The sequence below is a fragment of the Acomys russatus genome, chromosome 6 (genome assembly GCF_903995435.1).
Source record: "Acomys russatus chromosome 6, mAcoRus1.1, whole genome shotgun sequence".
Lineage (NCBI taxonomy): Eukaryota > Metazoa > Chordata > Mammalia > Rodentia > Muridae > Acomys > Acomys russatus.
Genome location: NC_067142.1, coordinates 57,471,159 through 57,487,770, shown reverse-complemented (window position 1 = coordinate 57,487,770; position 16,612 = coordinate 57,471,159). Strand labels below are relative to the sequence as shown.

The 16,612-nt window shown below is 39.7% G+C and overlaps 1 protein-coding gene across 1 annotated transcript; it reads right to left on the bottom strand.

The window, feature by feature from the left end:
• Positions 1-3,668: 3,668 nt before the first annotated feature.
• Positions 3,669-14,682, bottom strand: Cenpl (centromere protein L). The gene is made up of 4 exons (XM_051147683.1): positions 14,512-14,682; positions 10,420-10,671; positions 6,524-7,066; positions 3,669-3,754 (listed from the first exon to the last, which is right to left on the bottom strand). Exons 1-4 carry the CDS (start codon positions 14,680-14,682, stop codon positions 3,683-3,685), a joined length of 1,038 nt encoding a protein of 345 aa, XP_051003640.1. The 3' UTR covers positions 3,669-3,682.
• Positions 14,683-16,612: the final 1,930 nt, after the last annotated feature.

Sequence of the window (16,612 nt, the reverse complement as noted above, 5' to 3'; positions counted from 1 at the left end):
CTACAAAGCGAGTCCAGGACAGCCAGAGCTACACAGAGAAACTTTGCTGCAAAATCTTCTTTGCTTTTTTAGGTTTTGGTTTGATTTTGAAAATATTGATAAGGGCAGAAGGGCTATTTATAACCTGGGTGTTATTCCTATTAGATACTGTCCATCTACAAAGATTGCCAGTGATATAGAGACACAAAGCCTATTCACTAGTTATCACTCTTGCACTATCAGGACACTGCAGAACATAAAGGGGCTGGAGATGGTGCAGTAAGAGTGTGTGCTATTTCTGCATAGGACCCAAACTGAGCTCCCAGCACCCACATCTGGCAGCTCATAACTGTGTATAACTCCAGCTAGGGCAGTGGCTCTCAACTTCCCTAATGCTGCAACCTTTTAATACAGTTCCTCATGCTGTGATGATCCCCAGCCATAAAGTTATTTTCATTACTACTTCACAACTATAATTTTGCTACTGTTATACAGTAGTATAATAATGCTACTGTTATTAATTGTAATGTAAACATCTAATATTCGGGGTATCTGATATGTGACCCCTGTGAAAGGGCAAAAGGGGTTGCAACTCACAGGTTGAGAACCAGTGAACTGTCTTATCCAAGGCTGTTTTTTGGCCTCTGCAGATACCTATACTCCTGTGCATTCATATACATACAAACACACATATACCCCACAAATACAAGTAATTAAAAATAAATTTTCTTTTAAATGTAAAAGGAAAGCAAAACAAGAAAACATTTCACCAAATCGGATAAATCAGAAGGAATATTAAATTTATAGAAGCAGGACTTGGATGCTAGTTTTCATTCACCAGTGAACGTTTACGTCTATCTAACAACTTGCTTTCTATTCCATTCTGCCCCCACTGCTTTCTCCCCTGTAATATTTTCATAGAGTTTCTGCCACATCTTCTCCCTAGGCCTCTGCTCAGTGCCTCTTATTAAAACAGTGTGAGTCCCATTCATTGTTGTCTGGAGAATACAGTAAAACCAAATGCCCACAGATGTCTCCACCTGCAGCTTTCTCTCTGGATCTCCTCATTGCCACATGGAGAAGCGGCCTCTCTCAGCTGTGAGCTGCAGTAACACCTCCAAAGGAATGATCTCAGCTCTTCTTAGTGGTGCCTGGGAAGGAGTGAGCAGGCCTGGGGTCGCTATGCTGATTCTTTGTCACTGTCTTTCACCCCGTAAGGCAACTGTAACTATGTTTCCTATGTTGCCCTTTCTGATTAAAGGTTAAAATTTTTAAGGAAATAAATGAAAATTTTAGTGCCTAAGGTTCTCCCCCCATTATAGTCATAGACTGATTTTTTTTTCTTTCAATATATGTTGCAGAAAAACCTTTGAATGAGACTTTAGCCACAACCAAAAGGAATAACCTTTACCTTCTCCTTCTTCCCTACAACAAAATGTTTGGCAATTTTTGTGTTTACATTTAAACATCATTTGCACCTTTTTCAAGGAAAAAAATAAGTATTTGGTAAACAATTGTTTACATGTATCATTTATGCTTTTTTCTAGCATGTATAACTTTTTAAAATAAAGGTAGTATTTACCATAAAGATGTTTTTATGTTGTTTGTGTGTGTATGTGTTGGAATGGAGCATGCCACGGCACCATAGGACAACCTGCAGGCGTCGTCCTCCTTCCATCATGTGGATTCCAGGAATCACCTGCTGAGCACTCTCCAGTCCTAATCACTGCTGTTTAGTACTTCTAACTTCAGTGTTTATTTGGATTGTTTTTGGTTTTGTATCTTACATCACTTGTATATAAAGTTACAAGTACTTTGTCCTGACAGTGATACAATTAAGACTTCTATGTATCTTACATTACCCAATCTATAAACATATTTTCTGGTGTGTACCAGTCATCTAGCCCAAACCTATTTAATATACTCACCAGTCTAACTCTTTTTCTTTGTTGGGCCTTTTTGTGGTTTGGGTATCAGGGTAACTAACTGTGATCTTGTAAAATGAATTGGGCAATGTTCCTTATTTGTTTTGTGAACAATTTGAGGAATATTGGCACTAACTCTTCTTTGGAAGTCTAAAATTCTGTGCTGAAACCATCTGGCCATGGGCATTTTTTGGTTGGGAGACCTTTAGTGACTGCTTCTATTTCATTATTATAGGTCTGTTAAGTTGTTTATCCGATCATGTGAGATATATATATAATCATCTACTTCTTTTAGATTTTACAGTTTGGTGGAAGAGAGATTTTTTAAAGTTTGTCCTTATAACTCTGGATTTCCTCAGTGTTATGTCCCGCTTTTCTTTCTTTCTTTCTTTGTGTGTGTGTGTGTGGTTTTTTGAGACAGGGTTTCTCTGTGTTAATAGCCCTGGCTTTCCTGGAACTCTTTGTAGACCAGGTTGGCCTCAAATTCACAGAGATCTGTCTGCCTCTGCCTCCCGAGTGCTGGGATTAAAGGTGTGCACCACCACACCCTGCTTCATTCTTTATATTGTTGTTTTTTTTTTTTTCCCAGTCCTGAGGCTGATTATTTCTTGCTGTCTACTCCTTTTGGGTATAATATCTTATTGTTCCAGAGCTTTCAATTGTGTTGTTAAATTACTAGTATAAGATCTATTTTTCTTTTAACGTCTGCACTTTAGTACTATGAACTTGCCTGTTAGACCCACCTTCATTGCCTTCACTTAGAACCAAGTTTGAGTATGTTGTGTATTCATTACCTGTAACTCCCAATGGCCACACCTATCAGCATCCCAGAAGATTTTCCTACCAGGCAACACATAGCCACACTCCCCAAGAACCAGAGATGGCAACAGAAATAAGAAGCAAAACATTCACCCAACAAAGACAAGACCAGATACCAACATCATGAAATATAATCTTACCAAACCCAGATGCCTACACGCCATCATAAAACATAATCAGTAATATGCAGGACAGTAGGTCTCCATTAGAACCCAGCAACCCTACCACAGTAGGCCCTGAGAATTGCTACATACCTGCAGCACAAGACAAAAAGACCTTAAAATAGCCTTTATGAATATGATAGAGGTCCTTTAAAAGGAAATGAGTAAATCCCTTAAAGAAATCTATGAAAACAGAAATAGTGGAAGGAAATAAATAATGTATTTCAAGACCTGAAAGTGGAAATAGAATTTAAAAACAAACAAAAAACAAGCTAAGGGAAATCTGGAAGTGAAAACTCAAGGACCTCGGCTGGGCATGGTGGTGCATACCAGTAATCCCAGCACTCAGGAGGCAAGGCAAGCAGATCTCTCTGAGTTCGAGGCCAGCCTAGACTAGAAAGAGTTCCAGAACAGCAAGGGCTATTACACAGAGAAACTCTGTCTCAAAGAAAAAAAAAAAATTGTGGACCTCGAACAGAAACCTCAGAGGCAAGTCTCACCAACAGAATAAATAACCTAAATCAGCAGCACCAGATTTTAGATAAGTTTATTTGACTAACTTGGATAGTTTTATATTAACAGCATTATACATGACACGACTACAGTGATATGATGGGCACACAAGCACACGGATGCGGCTCACCCACTACCACTGCTGTGATGTGGATCCACCTGGACAACTCCAGAGGCGCCATGAGAAAACAAGTGCAGTGTCTCTTCCCCTGTCCCACTTGGTATAGCAATTCAGCAGGTAATCGGAAGGGTTTATAATGCATCATTCATAGTCCATACAGGAATTCACTCAATTTGAAAAATTGCCAGTTCTGTCATATATGCCAGCACACCGGTAAGGTATTTATGACACAGAATCTGTAAAAGAAAAAAAAGATTATAGGTTTAAAATTAAGGCAGTAAGTATTATGATGATGACAGCATTTTGATATTTGTGGGTTTTGTCGTGGTTTTTGTTGATTTTACTTAATTTATTTTTAATTATGTAGTTGTGTGTATAAGTATATGCACATGAAGGCAAATGCCCAAAGAAGCCAGAGGCATCTGATCTCTTGAAGACAGAGTTACAAGAAGTTGTGAACTGCCTGATGTGGGTGCTGGGAATCTAGTTCAGATTCCCTGCAAGAACAATATAGTCTTCAAACAGCTGAGCCTGCTTTTAAAAGGCCAGAAGAGGGTGTTAGATCCTCTGGAAGTGAGGTTACAGGCACTTGTGACCTGCCCAATATGGGTACTAGGAACTAGACTCTCAAATAAGTGCTCTTAGTCACTAAGCCATCTCTCTGGTCCTTGTTTTAGTTTTTTGAGACAGGGTCTCAACTAGCACATGGTGGCTTTGAACTCCGTATGTTGCCAAGGACTACTGATTCTCCTGCCTCTACCTCCCAGGTGCTAGTATTATAAGCATGTTCCTTTTATTTTCAGTGCTTAGCTCTTCTCATGAAAATTATGTTCCAGCCAATTATTTCATTTTAACGTCCAGTTTGAAAATGTGAGTTATACAGCACTCACGGTACCTAAGATATCAAAGTCCAAACATTGTCTCCTTTTCTTTTTATTAAAAAGTATTTATTTTGTGTCTTTATGTATGTACATGCCACAGCACATGTAGAGAAAGAAGTCAAAGGAAAACTTTCAGGAGCCAGTTTTCTCCTTCCACCATGTGGGACCCAGGGATCAAATTCAGGTCATCCTGCTTGGCAGCAAGGACTCTTGCCCACTGAGCCAGCACCAGCTCCTTACATCCTTTCTTCCTAAGCTGCCCTGAATGTGTCACTTAAATTTATTCTGGCCTTGATTTCCTTGCTTTAAAATAAACATGGAGTAAAAATAGTGTTGTTCTAAAAATCAGAATTAATATCTACTAGGCACAAAAAGCAAATATAGAATACTTTCATTTGTGAAAGCTAAAAACCATTGATCTCGGTGAGTAATGGTGCATACCTATAATCTCACTACTTGGGAGGGGAAGCAGGAGGATTGGGAATTCAACATCACCATCAGCTACATAATGAGTTCAAGGCTAGCCTGAGCTACATGAGACCCTTCCTCAAAACAAAACAAATCTCACAGAAGAAAAGAGTGGTCACAGACAGCTAAGGAGAGATAGAAAGGGGTTACATAATGGATAACAAAATACAACCAGATAGGAGAAATTAGTTCTGTTTTTATAGCACAGTTGGGATTACAATTTATTATCTATTTCAAAGTAACTAGAGGATCTGAAGATTCCAATACAAAGAAAAGATAGATTAGTTACTGTAATCCAGCCCTTCCTGAGCCATAGTATGCCCTAAGTATGCATAAATAGAACAGAAAGAGTGTAGCTCAGTGGCCAAGTGTTTGCCTATGTGTACAAGGCATTATGTTGAATTCCCACCACACTTAAGAAAAGGACAAATACACAGAAAAATTTTAAAGTAGGAAAAAAAAGTAGAATTAAATCCTTAATTTTTAAGAGGTTTTGTGTTTTTGTGTTTTGTTTTGGTTTGGTTTTTTAAGAGCTGAGGACTGAGCCCATGGCCTTTTGAGCACTCTACCACTGAGCTAAATCCCCAACCCCAATTTTAAGAGTCTTAACAAAGGCAAAATAATAAGAAACATTTACTGAATTATATAGGGATGCATACTTAAGTTTTTTTTATTTTTTTGTTCTTTGGTTTTTTGTTTTGTTTTGTTTTTTGTTTATTTGTGTGTTTTGTTTTGTTGAGACAGGGTTTCTTTGTGTAGCCTTGGCTGTCCTGGATTCACTTTGTATACCAGGCTGGCCTCGAATTCACAGAGGCCTGCCTCTGCCTCCCCGAGTGTTAAATATATCTTAAAGGGACTAGACAGATTGCTTAGTGGGTAAGAGCACTGACTCCTCCTTCAGAGGACCCAGGTTCAATTCTCAGCACCCACATGACAGCTCACAACCAAACCCCAGTGTCAGTACATCTAAAGGTTCCCTCTTCTGGCTTCCAGGAGCTCCAGGTGCAGCACACACATACATACAGAGAAAACACCCATATACATAATAAAAATTTAAAAACAAATGTCTTAGAAGCCAAATATTTGCTTCTTTATAGAACATAACCATGTCTTCCTTCCTAATGGCAATCAATAGAAAAGCCTAGAAGGCAAAGATGACATCTTATTCTGTCACTGGCTATAATTTTATCCCACACATAAAAATGCTATTATTTTAATAACTATCTCAAAATGTGGCAATTTTGAAGTTTTCAGTTGCTGGAGTGTAGTTCATATTACTCAGCTCTACAGAGCACAGTGCCCTTCCACTCTAAGACTGTCTCTAGGTGGTCAGACATTAGTGGGTCATTTATTATTTACTTACTTATTTTTACTTTTTCAAAACAGGGTTTCTCTGTGTAGCCTTGACTGTCCTGGTCTCGCTTTGTAGTCCAGACTGCCCTAGAACTCACAGCGATCCACCTGCCTCTGCCTCCCCCGAGTGCTAACATTAAAGGCGTGTGTCACCATGCCCAACTGGGTCACTTATAAAGCATACACTAAGTCACTGTTGTCTTGAACTACTGTACATTCAACTATGTTTCTCCATGTAAAAATATAGTCACCTCACATTTGGGAAACATGACCAAAAAATTAGTTAGATGTGTTCAAACTAACCTTTATTTTCCCATCAGTATGTGCTGAAGCTACAGATGTTGAGACACGAACCAGTCTTGTGGCTGATAAGTGAATTTTGAAATGCCTATGGAAATGTGAATAAAGGCAGTCCATAAATAAGTCAACTTCATCCTGGGTAACCTCCCCAGGTGTTTTGTGGACACTGTCCCATAAAGCTTTTGCGTCCTCTGGGTGTATTGCATAAGAAATATCCAGGCTTTGAGGGCTGCAGGGCACAGACCAAAAAAACTCAGTAGTAGCCGTGTAACAGTCCATTTTGCATGCAGTCCACATAGCAGCCATCCAGGAAAGGTTAAATGCACTGATTGCTAATGGGCTGAAGCAACAGTCAAAGGTTTTCTGAAACCAGCTTCCGACTAAGGATGTATTGGACTCTGCTCCGTTCACAAGGAATAAGGGTAGACAGGTGAAGTCTTCTGAGACAGTCTCCAGGAGACTCTCTCCAAATACACAGCAGAACCAACCAGTCCACAACACTTTGCCTTCTCTGTGTTCACGAGATGACTGAGATTTTGAGAGAATCTACAAGGGAAACCAAAACAAGTTCATTAAGTTCAAAAGACCATTTACTCCTAAATTTCATCTTCCCAAAATTAATGAGTATATTAAAAGGTCAAGTATGGTTGGCACATGCTCATAATCCCAGGCTGAATCCAGAAGACACCTTTGGCTACATAGCAAGTTTGAGGCTAATGTGGTCTATGAGGTACTGCCTCAATGAGTGAATGAGTGAATGTGCAATAATGGCGTAACTGCTGTAGGAGTAACCAATAACTTTCTTACTATATTTGAGGCCTGCTGCACAGGAAGGAATTCATGTCTGTAACTATAAACCTAGGCTCTAGTGGGCAAAGTACTGCCATCTTATTGCTAAGTGGGCATAATGTCCCTTTCAAATTGCCTTCTTAAAATACTATGTTGTGTTCATTGATGAATACTGCTGTCAGCTTTGGTCAGAGAAGTTTCTTTTTGCTGTGGTCCACAGTTACTACAGGAGCCGAGAGGTAAGTAGTAGTTAAATAGATCCATATTCCTCCCTCCAGTGCTTAGGGAATAGCATGCATGGAATAGGAGACAGGAAGAGGTGGAAGTGCTATGGGATGCTCTCCTCTTCCATATGTTACACATAGTTCCCACCCACTGCATCTCCCTCTTCATTATGGGCATGTAAGACAAATAAAATCTAATCTCTCTTTTATGTAGGAAAAGCCCTTCAGATCCTTGCTGATCCATAACACATACACTGTCAAGTTCAACATCTCCAGTGTCTTCAAGTCATTTCTCCTAGGACATACACTCACAGTTTCTCTTCTCTGAACTTCTCATGCATGGAGCCATCCAAAAATGAACATATTTAGTTCAGAAAAGTTTAATGACAAGGGCCTAAGAGTCTAACTCAGTGGCAAAGTACATAGTATATACAAGGCTCTAGGTTAGAAAAAAGTCTGGTTAGATCATCCTTGACATAGAGTGTACTATTAATATAATCTCAGATTACAGACCACTGATTTTTAGTTGATAGCTTTGTATTAAAAAATCCCCAGGGCTGAGCCGGGCACGGTGGCACACGCCTTTAATCTCAGCACTCAGGAGGCAGAGGCAGGCAGATTGCTGTGAGTTCAAGGACAGCCTGGTCTACAAAGCAAGTCCAGGACAGCCAAGGCTACACAGAGAAACCCTAACTCAAAAAAAAAAAAAAAAAAAAAAATCCCCAGGGCTGAAGAGATGGCTCGGCAGTGAAGAGCACTTGGTGCTCTTGCAGAGGACTTGGGTTCAACTCCTAGCCCCCATATGATGGTTGACAACCATCTATAATTCCAGTTCCAGGTGATTGGATGCCCTCTTCTGACCTCCAAGGGCACTAAGCACACAAGTGGTGAGACATACAAACAGGCAAGACACATAAAATAAAATGAATAAATCTAATTAAAAAGAATCTAAAAGGCCCAATACATTCATCTTTGATATTATACGTAAAATGAAAATCTCCTCTCAATCTAAATTAAGGCAGTAAACCTAAACCCTAAAATTTAAGGGCCTTTCAATTTGTCCCATTGGACTAATCTGTTCAAGATGGCTTAAATTTTTAATTATATTCTCATGACTAACCCCTCAAATTTCCCATTGTGAATTAAATATCAAACACAGCCTCAAAACACTCACAATAGTTTTTGTTGTTAAAGTACTGACCAAGGCAACATTTAAATCATTGCCCCATAATATTTCTTAATAAAGGATCATTTAACAGTTTCTTTTATCCCATCTCCTTATTTAAGATATGATGAGGGATTCAAACATCTCTAAGACCAAATATACTCTATGTATCACATTGTTGTGACCTACAAGTCCTGTAAGGTTATCAAGAAATAAAATTTTGAAACCCATTGCTTTCTAAAGTGGCTGCTGAAAGTTTATGTTCCCACCAGAAGAGATTTAAAAAAAAAAAAAAATTGCATTCCTGGGAGTAACATGGCATTACGTACCACATGGAATGATATAATCAACAGATTTTACTATTGTTCTCCTTCTAGGAACTAAAACCTTAAAAACTCCACTGAATTATCATGTTAGTTTTTAGTCACCTTAACACAGCCACAGTCATCTGGGAAGAGGGAACATCAACTGAAGACTTCCCACACCACCTGGCCTCGCACTTTCCTGATTACTGATTGATGTGGGCAGTGCCACCCTGTGCAGGTAGCGAGGACTGTGTAAGAAGGCAAACTGAGCAAGCCACAGGGAGGATGCCGATGTTCCCTCTTGTCTCTGTTGAGCACCGCCTGGGGTTCCTTCAAGGACTGTGACATGGAGATGTAAGCCAATTTATAAACTTTCTTCCCCAAGTTGCTTTTGGTCAGTGTTTTATCACAATAAAAAATAAACTGTAACATGTAGCTGTACCTACAAAAATGTAGAATTCCTAATTGTGATTATTATCCACAATACTAATTAGCCAAAATGCCAGAATGCAGAGTGTGGACAGTAAGATCCCTATTTTAAGACTGTAACTGATTTAGATAAACAAATCCATGTATGTCAAAAATGTTAAATTTCAGTTAAAAATATTATTGTGTGTATCTGAGTACACGGTTGGGGGGCATGTGTGCCAGAGTGGAGTGTGAGGACCAAAACCACCTTTATGGAATAGTTTCTTTCCTTCCATCTTTGACTCCAGGTATCAAATTCAAACCACCAAGGCTTGACCTACTGAGCCATCCTGCTAGCACAAGTTTCTTAAACTTCCTTTATACTTCTGTGTGTTTTCTAATATTTCTAATATTACATCCACAAAAAAAATTCCCTACACATGTAGGAAACAAAATTTAAGTTGACGATGTCTAATTATTATAATATAAAATAAGAGCCAGGCATTCATGGCGCATACTTTTTAATCCCAGCACTTGGGAGGCAGAGGCAGTCGGAGCTCTGTGAGTTCGAGGCCAGCCTGGTCTACAGAGTAAGGTCCAGGGCAGCCAGGGCTACACACAGAGAACCCTGTCTTGACAAAAACCAATTAAATAAGTAAATAGGTAAGTAATTAAGTAATAAAATAAGATTTTTTAAAAAACAACAAACTTTGGGCCAGCAAGATGTGCCTAACCACAGGAGTTTGAGCCCCAGGATCCTACATTACAGAGAACCAATTCCAGTAGGCTCTCCAAGTGCACTGTGGCACACAACCACACATACACACTCACACACATATAATTAAATAAATAAATATATAAATGTAGTAAAAATGTTTTTAAATGAAAAACAAACAAACAAAAAACAAAAACAAAAAAACAAGCAGTAAGAAATACTGTAGTCTCCATAGCACACCAAGCACGCAGAGCTTCCCCGCACGAAGCACATGCCGCGCCCTCACTCTGTACCTGGACAAGCAAGGCGTCGGCGTCTCTTTGTGTTCCTTTCACTCCAAGCAGAGTGGAGAAACTCACTTTGATGTTGAAGTCTTCCCCCACTTCCACAGCAAGTCCTTTTTGTTTTTCAGCAGCAATAAATGCACTCAAAAGTCTAGAATATTCTCTAAGATTAGCATAGGAGAATTTGTACAGGGGAGTTAGACTATATACCGTCCACTGTTTGTGCAGGAGAAATGCAACTTTCTGAGGATCGACATCTTCCTAAAACAAAAAAATTAAGACACAGGTTTAAAAAAGCAAAAACATGGGTAGGAATTTAATTATAGCAGCTGAGCACAGCAGCACACGCCTGTAATTCCAGCACTCAGGTAGGCAGTGGCAGGCAGATTGCTGTGAGTTTGAGGCCAGTCTGGTCTACAAGGCGCGTCCAGGACAACCAAGGCTACACAGAGAAACCCTGTCTCAAAAAAAATAATAATAAATTTTTTTTAATTTAAAAAGGAATTTAATCATGGCAATTTATACATTCACCATAAATCTACTACTTGGTACATAATCTTGGGTTCCAAAGATTAATCTCAAATGGAGTTTGCAAGACTTTACAGGTCATTAAATGGTCCTCTGCCTTTGCCCTCCCTCCTGAGTGGAAGCTCTTCCTCTGAATGCTCACACAAGACAGCTCCCAATTGTATTCAATTCTGTCATCAGTTCTTATCTCAGAGGCCACTCTGAAGTAAATGTATCACTCCAAGTCTGTCACTGTCTCCTTCATGGCACTTACTTTGATCTGAATATATATGTATTCTTTGTCTTGTCTTCCGTTCCAATCAGAGGATAAGGTTACTGAGGACAGGGTTTTGTCTATTTCATTTCCTCTAGCTGCTGGATCATAACAATGGCATTTCACAGGATTTTAATAAACAGTTCATAGATGAATATTTATGTTCTATTTTATATATCTTGAAAACAGTGGTGCTGTCATTTAATGGCAGGGGGCTTAGTAAATGTGCACAGCCCTGGGCTTGCACTACACACACAAAAGTATTTCTGAAGGATCTAGTTTGATTAGCCTTAAGTAATTTAAAAAATTATTTGACAGTAAGTCCACTTTATGCAACACAGCCTAATTTAGTATAATAAATAAAAGGATACTTAGAAATATGTTTGTCTGTGCTCTAGTAGAGTCACAAGTGCCATCAAAAACAACAACAACAACAACACAAACCCACTTTGGTAGAAACATAAGCCAGTGCACACTACAAAGGCAGTGTGGAACTTCTTGAGCTAGGCCACTCTTAGGCATATATCCACAGGAGTAATGTCCTATAAAGATGCATGCTCAATTCATGTGCATATTAAATAAAGAAAATGTGTTAAACTGAGCATGTCTTTAATCCCAGCACTGGAGACAGAGGCTGGCAGATCTCTGTGAGTTTGAGGCTGGCCTGGTGTACAAAGTTCCAGGCCAGCAAAGGCTACACAGAGAAACCCTGTCTCAAGAAAGAGCGAGAGCGAGAGCAAGACAAAGACAGAGACAGAGAGAATATGGTAGACATATATTTTGGGAAGTTTTTAAATTGTTAAAAAAAAAAAAAAAAGAAACCATGACATTTGCAAGAAAATGGATAGAATTAGAAATTGTAAAGTAAGCCAGACATAGAAAGACAAGTTCCTCATGTTTTTCTCTAACAGTCAGAATTTATGGCTCTGTGTGTGTGTGTGTGTGTGTGTGTGTGTGTGGTCATGGAAGCAGAAGAGAGACCACGGAGGAAAGGAGGGCGCACAGGGTAAGGTAAGAAGATGAAACAGAAAGGAGAACTCTATGGAAGGAAGAGTAGGATCAGGTTGAGGAAGAAGGGAAAGAATACAACATATATATGAGCATGCCACAGGGAAACCAGTCATTCTGTATGCTCATTTAAAACAATTAATTTAAAAAACAAATGTGAGCTAGGCATGGTAGTATATGATTGTAGCCCCAGCTTGTCTGAGGCAGGCAGAGAGACCACCCACAAGTTCAAGACCAAACTGGCCCAGTACACACTAAGTTAACAGGCTTGTATAGCAATATTCTGTCTCAAAGAAACAAAACAAAACAAAAAACAAACAAAAAAGCAAACAAACAAGAAAAAAAAAAACCTTATTTGTATTGGCTCAATAACAGTATTAAAATTACTTAAATGAGGGGTTAAAGAGATGGCTCAGAGGTTAAGAGCACTGGCTGCTCTTCTGAAGGTCCTGAGTTCAATTCCCAGCAACCATATGGTGGCTCATAACCATCTATAATGAGATCTGGTGCCCTCTTCTGGCCTTTAGGCATACAAACAGGCAGAACACTGTACAAATAATAAATAAATACTTTTTAAATATTTTATTAATTTACTCATATACATCTCAATTGTTAGCCCATCCCTTGTATCCTCCCATTCCTCCCTCCCTTCTGCTTTCCCCCTACTCCCCTCCCCTATGTCTGTTTTTTGTTTTTTTTTATTAAAAAATTAATTAATTAAATGAACTGTTCCTCATTTATTAATTAGCTGAGGGTTAGGAAGAGTATAAAAATAGTGATAGTCTAAAAGTTCCCCGCTTCCTCCTGAGGAACTTACCTTCTGGCATGGTCTCATAGCTGTGTGTCTGTGTGTGTGTGTGATTTGAGAGAACAGTGTTTGTCATAGCTACAGCATTCATTGAAACAGCTACATACTTTTTCTTTTTGTTTGTTTTTGTTTTTCTGTTATTTTGTTTTATTTTGTTTTTCTGAGACAGGGTTTCTCTGTGTAGATTTGGCTGTCCTGGACTCACTCTTGTAGACCAGGCTGGCCTTGAACTCACAGCAATTCACCTGCCTCTGCCTCCGGAGTGCTGGGATTAAAGGCATACAACCACCACGCCCAGCCATACATTTTCTTATTAAATATACAGGAAAATTATAAAAATAAAAAGCACTAAACTAGACATTTCTATCTTTATATAAAATATCTCGGAGGGGTTGGAGAAATGATAGAGGAGCTGGTTTTGGTTCCCAGCACCCGCATGATGGTTCACTATCATGTCACTCCAAGTCTAGAGACTCCAGTGTCCTCTTCTGACCACCTCAGGCACACACGTGGTACATATACATACAAGCAGGCAAAACACTTGGAGGTCATGTAGGTGCACACACGTAATTTCAGCTCTCAGTAGAAAGAATGAATAAATAAATAAAGTCGCTCAGTCTGGGAAAGTAGCTCAGGGCTAGGTCTAAGCTTAACTTATGCAAGGCCCTACACTAAAAACCCAGCAGCTTCCAGGCTAGGAACTATTATTTTCAGTACTGGCACTAGCAAGTCTTCAAAAACCATCATAAGAAGCAAACTTATCTCCCATCCCAAAAGGCAGCAGACACACACCACAGACAAGAGGAGAAGGCTACCCTGAAGGAAACCAAAGAACACAACAGAACCTATGCAATCTGATAGACAAGAATATACATTCCAGTTATTGAGAAACATCATACAAATATGAAAATGAGGAATATTCCAGTCAATCAGAGAAAAGTATGAGTCTATATCCTTCGAAAACGCCAATGTCGCCAGGGGTGGTGGTGCACACCTCTAATGCCGGCACTTGGGAGGCAGAGGCAGGCAGATCTCTGTGAGTTCAAAGCCAGCCTGATCTACAAGTGAGTCTAGGACAGCCAAGGCTACACAGAGAAACCCTGTCTTGAACCACCACCACCCCCAAAAAGTAAAATGAAAAAAAGAAAATGCCAATGTCATAAAAGAAAAACATTGAGGAATTACTTACATAGCTGTTCCCCATTTATCTACTAGCTGACAGGTTAAGATACTAAAGGTATTATAGTTATGTAAGTTGGTTTTTTTGGTTTGGTCTTTGGGTGTTTTGTTTTGGTTTTTGGTTTTCCAAGACAGGGTTTCTCTTGTAGTGCTGGCTGTCCTGGACTCGTTCGTGTAGGTCACGCTGGCCTCCGACTCACAGAGATCCATCTGCCTCTGCCTCCCTGAGTGCTGGGATTACAGGCGTCCGCTACTGCGCCCAGCTAGTTGATGTATTCTAGTTCATATATTTTCTATGACTATCTCAAGGGGACACAAATCATACCTGCAACTGTGAACACTGGGGAATTTTCCTTTGAGATGGACTTGGAAAGTATGAACTCTGCCTCCTGACGAATTCCAGTCGTTTCTGCAGAGGGGTGGCACCTACAGCGTAATCTTTAAGATTTGTGGTCCTTCGTCTAGAAGTCGATCCTCGTAAGTCATAGGGATCCATGGTCTGCATTAAAAAAAAAAAAAAAGTAACTTGAACTCTAATCACTCAAAAGTTGATTCATGCACATTGCTCTACAGATACTTCTTACCCTTTCCACTCCACCACACCTTTCTACACACCCTTTTGTTTCCCGTCTTAGCCAATGTTCTGTTGCTGTGAAGAGAAATACCAAAGCAAGCCAAATAATGTTATATCTATGCTGCAAAGGAGAGTTGTAAGACCACCATGAAGGATGGGCAGGCATAACAGGGCCTTCACGATGACCCTGAAGAGCAGTCTCTAATCTGGCTTACCAGTTTTAAAACGTTAGGGAAGGCATGAGGCAATTTTATAGGAGCACATGGAAAGACAACATTTATGACACCTGGCATGGTGGGTGGATGGCTCTCTTCCAGGATCTCTGGAGGAAAGGCAGCCATATCACAGTTTGTCGCCCTTTCCTGAAGGAGGCTGCATAGCTACAGCAACAGAATGACCTTCTCCTAACTGGCCCTGGATCACCAGCCAATAAGAAAACCATGCTCCCAGACTAGAGCACTGCACACCCCTGCTGGCTGTGCACTTAACACTCCTGGTTGCCAGAAAGATGTGTGATTTCTAGCCAGAAAACTGGAGAGCATCTTTACAGACACAGCCCCACACCACCAACACCCTCCACCCAAAACTTGCCCTGAGGAGGAAACGCCTCAACTGCGGCCTTCCAACCCCGTCTGTGCAAGGGATTTCCTTGCCTACCAAGCCTCCTTCAGCCAGACAAGGAACAAAACTGAGCTGAATGTGTATAAAGCAAAGAGAATGCAACTTTAATGGATATGTTGATGGACAGTAAGCCTTCAACAAATATTCTCCTTTTGTTTGGAGGTGTTTTGTTCAGAGACAGTCTCACTGTGTCTACCCCAGGTTGGCCTCGAACTCAGCAACTTTCTTGCTTCAGTCTCCCTAGTGCAGGCACACATCTGGTACTACTGTTTTGTTCACTCCTCAAATGACCCCATTATGTAAACTATGTTGCCGGATGACTTCCCAAGACTCACCCTCTCAGCAGCTTTCTGGTACCCACAGAACTACATCTTTTGCCAAATCCTTTTGTACTCAGTTCATAACACATAACGCAATTGTTTCTCTAGTAGTTAGTCCAAGAAGAAAGGGCCTCTGAGTTAATCACTGCAAGATTGCCAAAAAAGTCAATCCGCTGCCCCATACCAACGCTCACCTGAACGTTAACTTCAGCTGTTGGGAACAAGCAAAAAAATTTACTGTCGCTGTAACCTGCTTAACCTGCTTAAACTATAGCCCCTCCACTGAGACCTACTTTAGTTCCTAGCATACCTGCTGCTCCTCTGTTTACACATGCTGTCACCTTTAGCAAATCAGAAGGCATTTTGCCTCCAAATCTCCATTTTGATCATAAGATTATGGATTTAAAAAAATAAATAAACAAAAAAGCTTTTTAAAATATTTAAATTTATAAGGCTATAGGACATTTTAAAGTTTATACATATTTTATTATAATGTCTTTATTAATATATGATCTTGATGAATAGGTGAATTTAAAAAAACTAAAAAATTAGGGCCACAGCTAAGCACCAGAAACTAAAGAATTCTTATGCAGTAAGACAATGAGCTTGGACAGCCTGACAAAGAACTTGAAACACTTTTTCAACCTGTAGGTCACAACCCTTTGGGGATCGAAGGAACTTTTTACAGGGGTAGTGTAGGAGTGCCTGCAAAGTAGATGTTTATTTTATGACTGATGTCACACACACACATACACACACACACAAACCATATTAAAGGGTTACAGCATTAAAAAAAATGGGAATCACTGGCTTAAAAATATGTCTCCCCCTACATAAAGTCTATTCAGGCTAACAGAGGCAAATTTAAAGATATATGTTTAACCTCACTGTTTTTACTAGTATTATTAATA

Excerpts from the sequence above, each read along its gene's own strand:
- Cenpl (XM_051147683.1), bottom strand. The coding sequence starts at position 14,682 with ATGGATCCCTATGACTTACGAGGATCGACTTCTAGACGAAGGACCACA. Across the intron at positions 7,067-10,419 it reads CCGACGCCTTGCTTGTCCAG|ATTCTCTCAAAATCTCAGTC; the intron begins GTACAGAGTGAG and ends TTTCCCTTGTAG. Across the intron at positions 3,755-6,523 it reads ATACTGATGGGAAAATAAAG|ATTCTGTGTCATAAATACCT; the intron begins GTTAGTTTGAAC and ends TTTCTTTTACAG.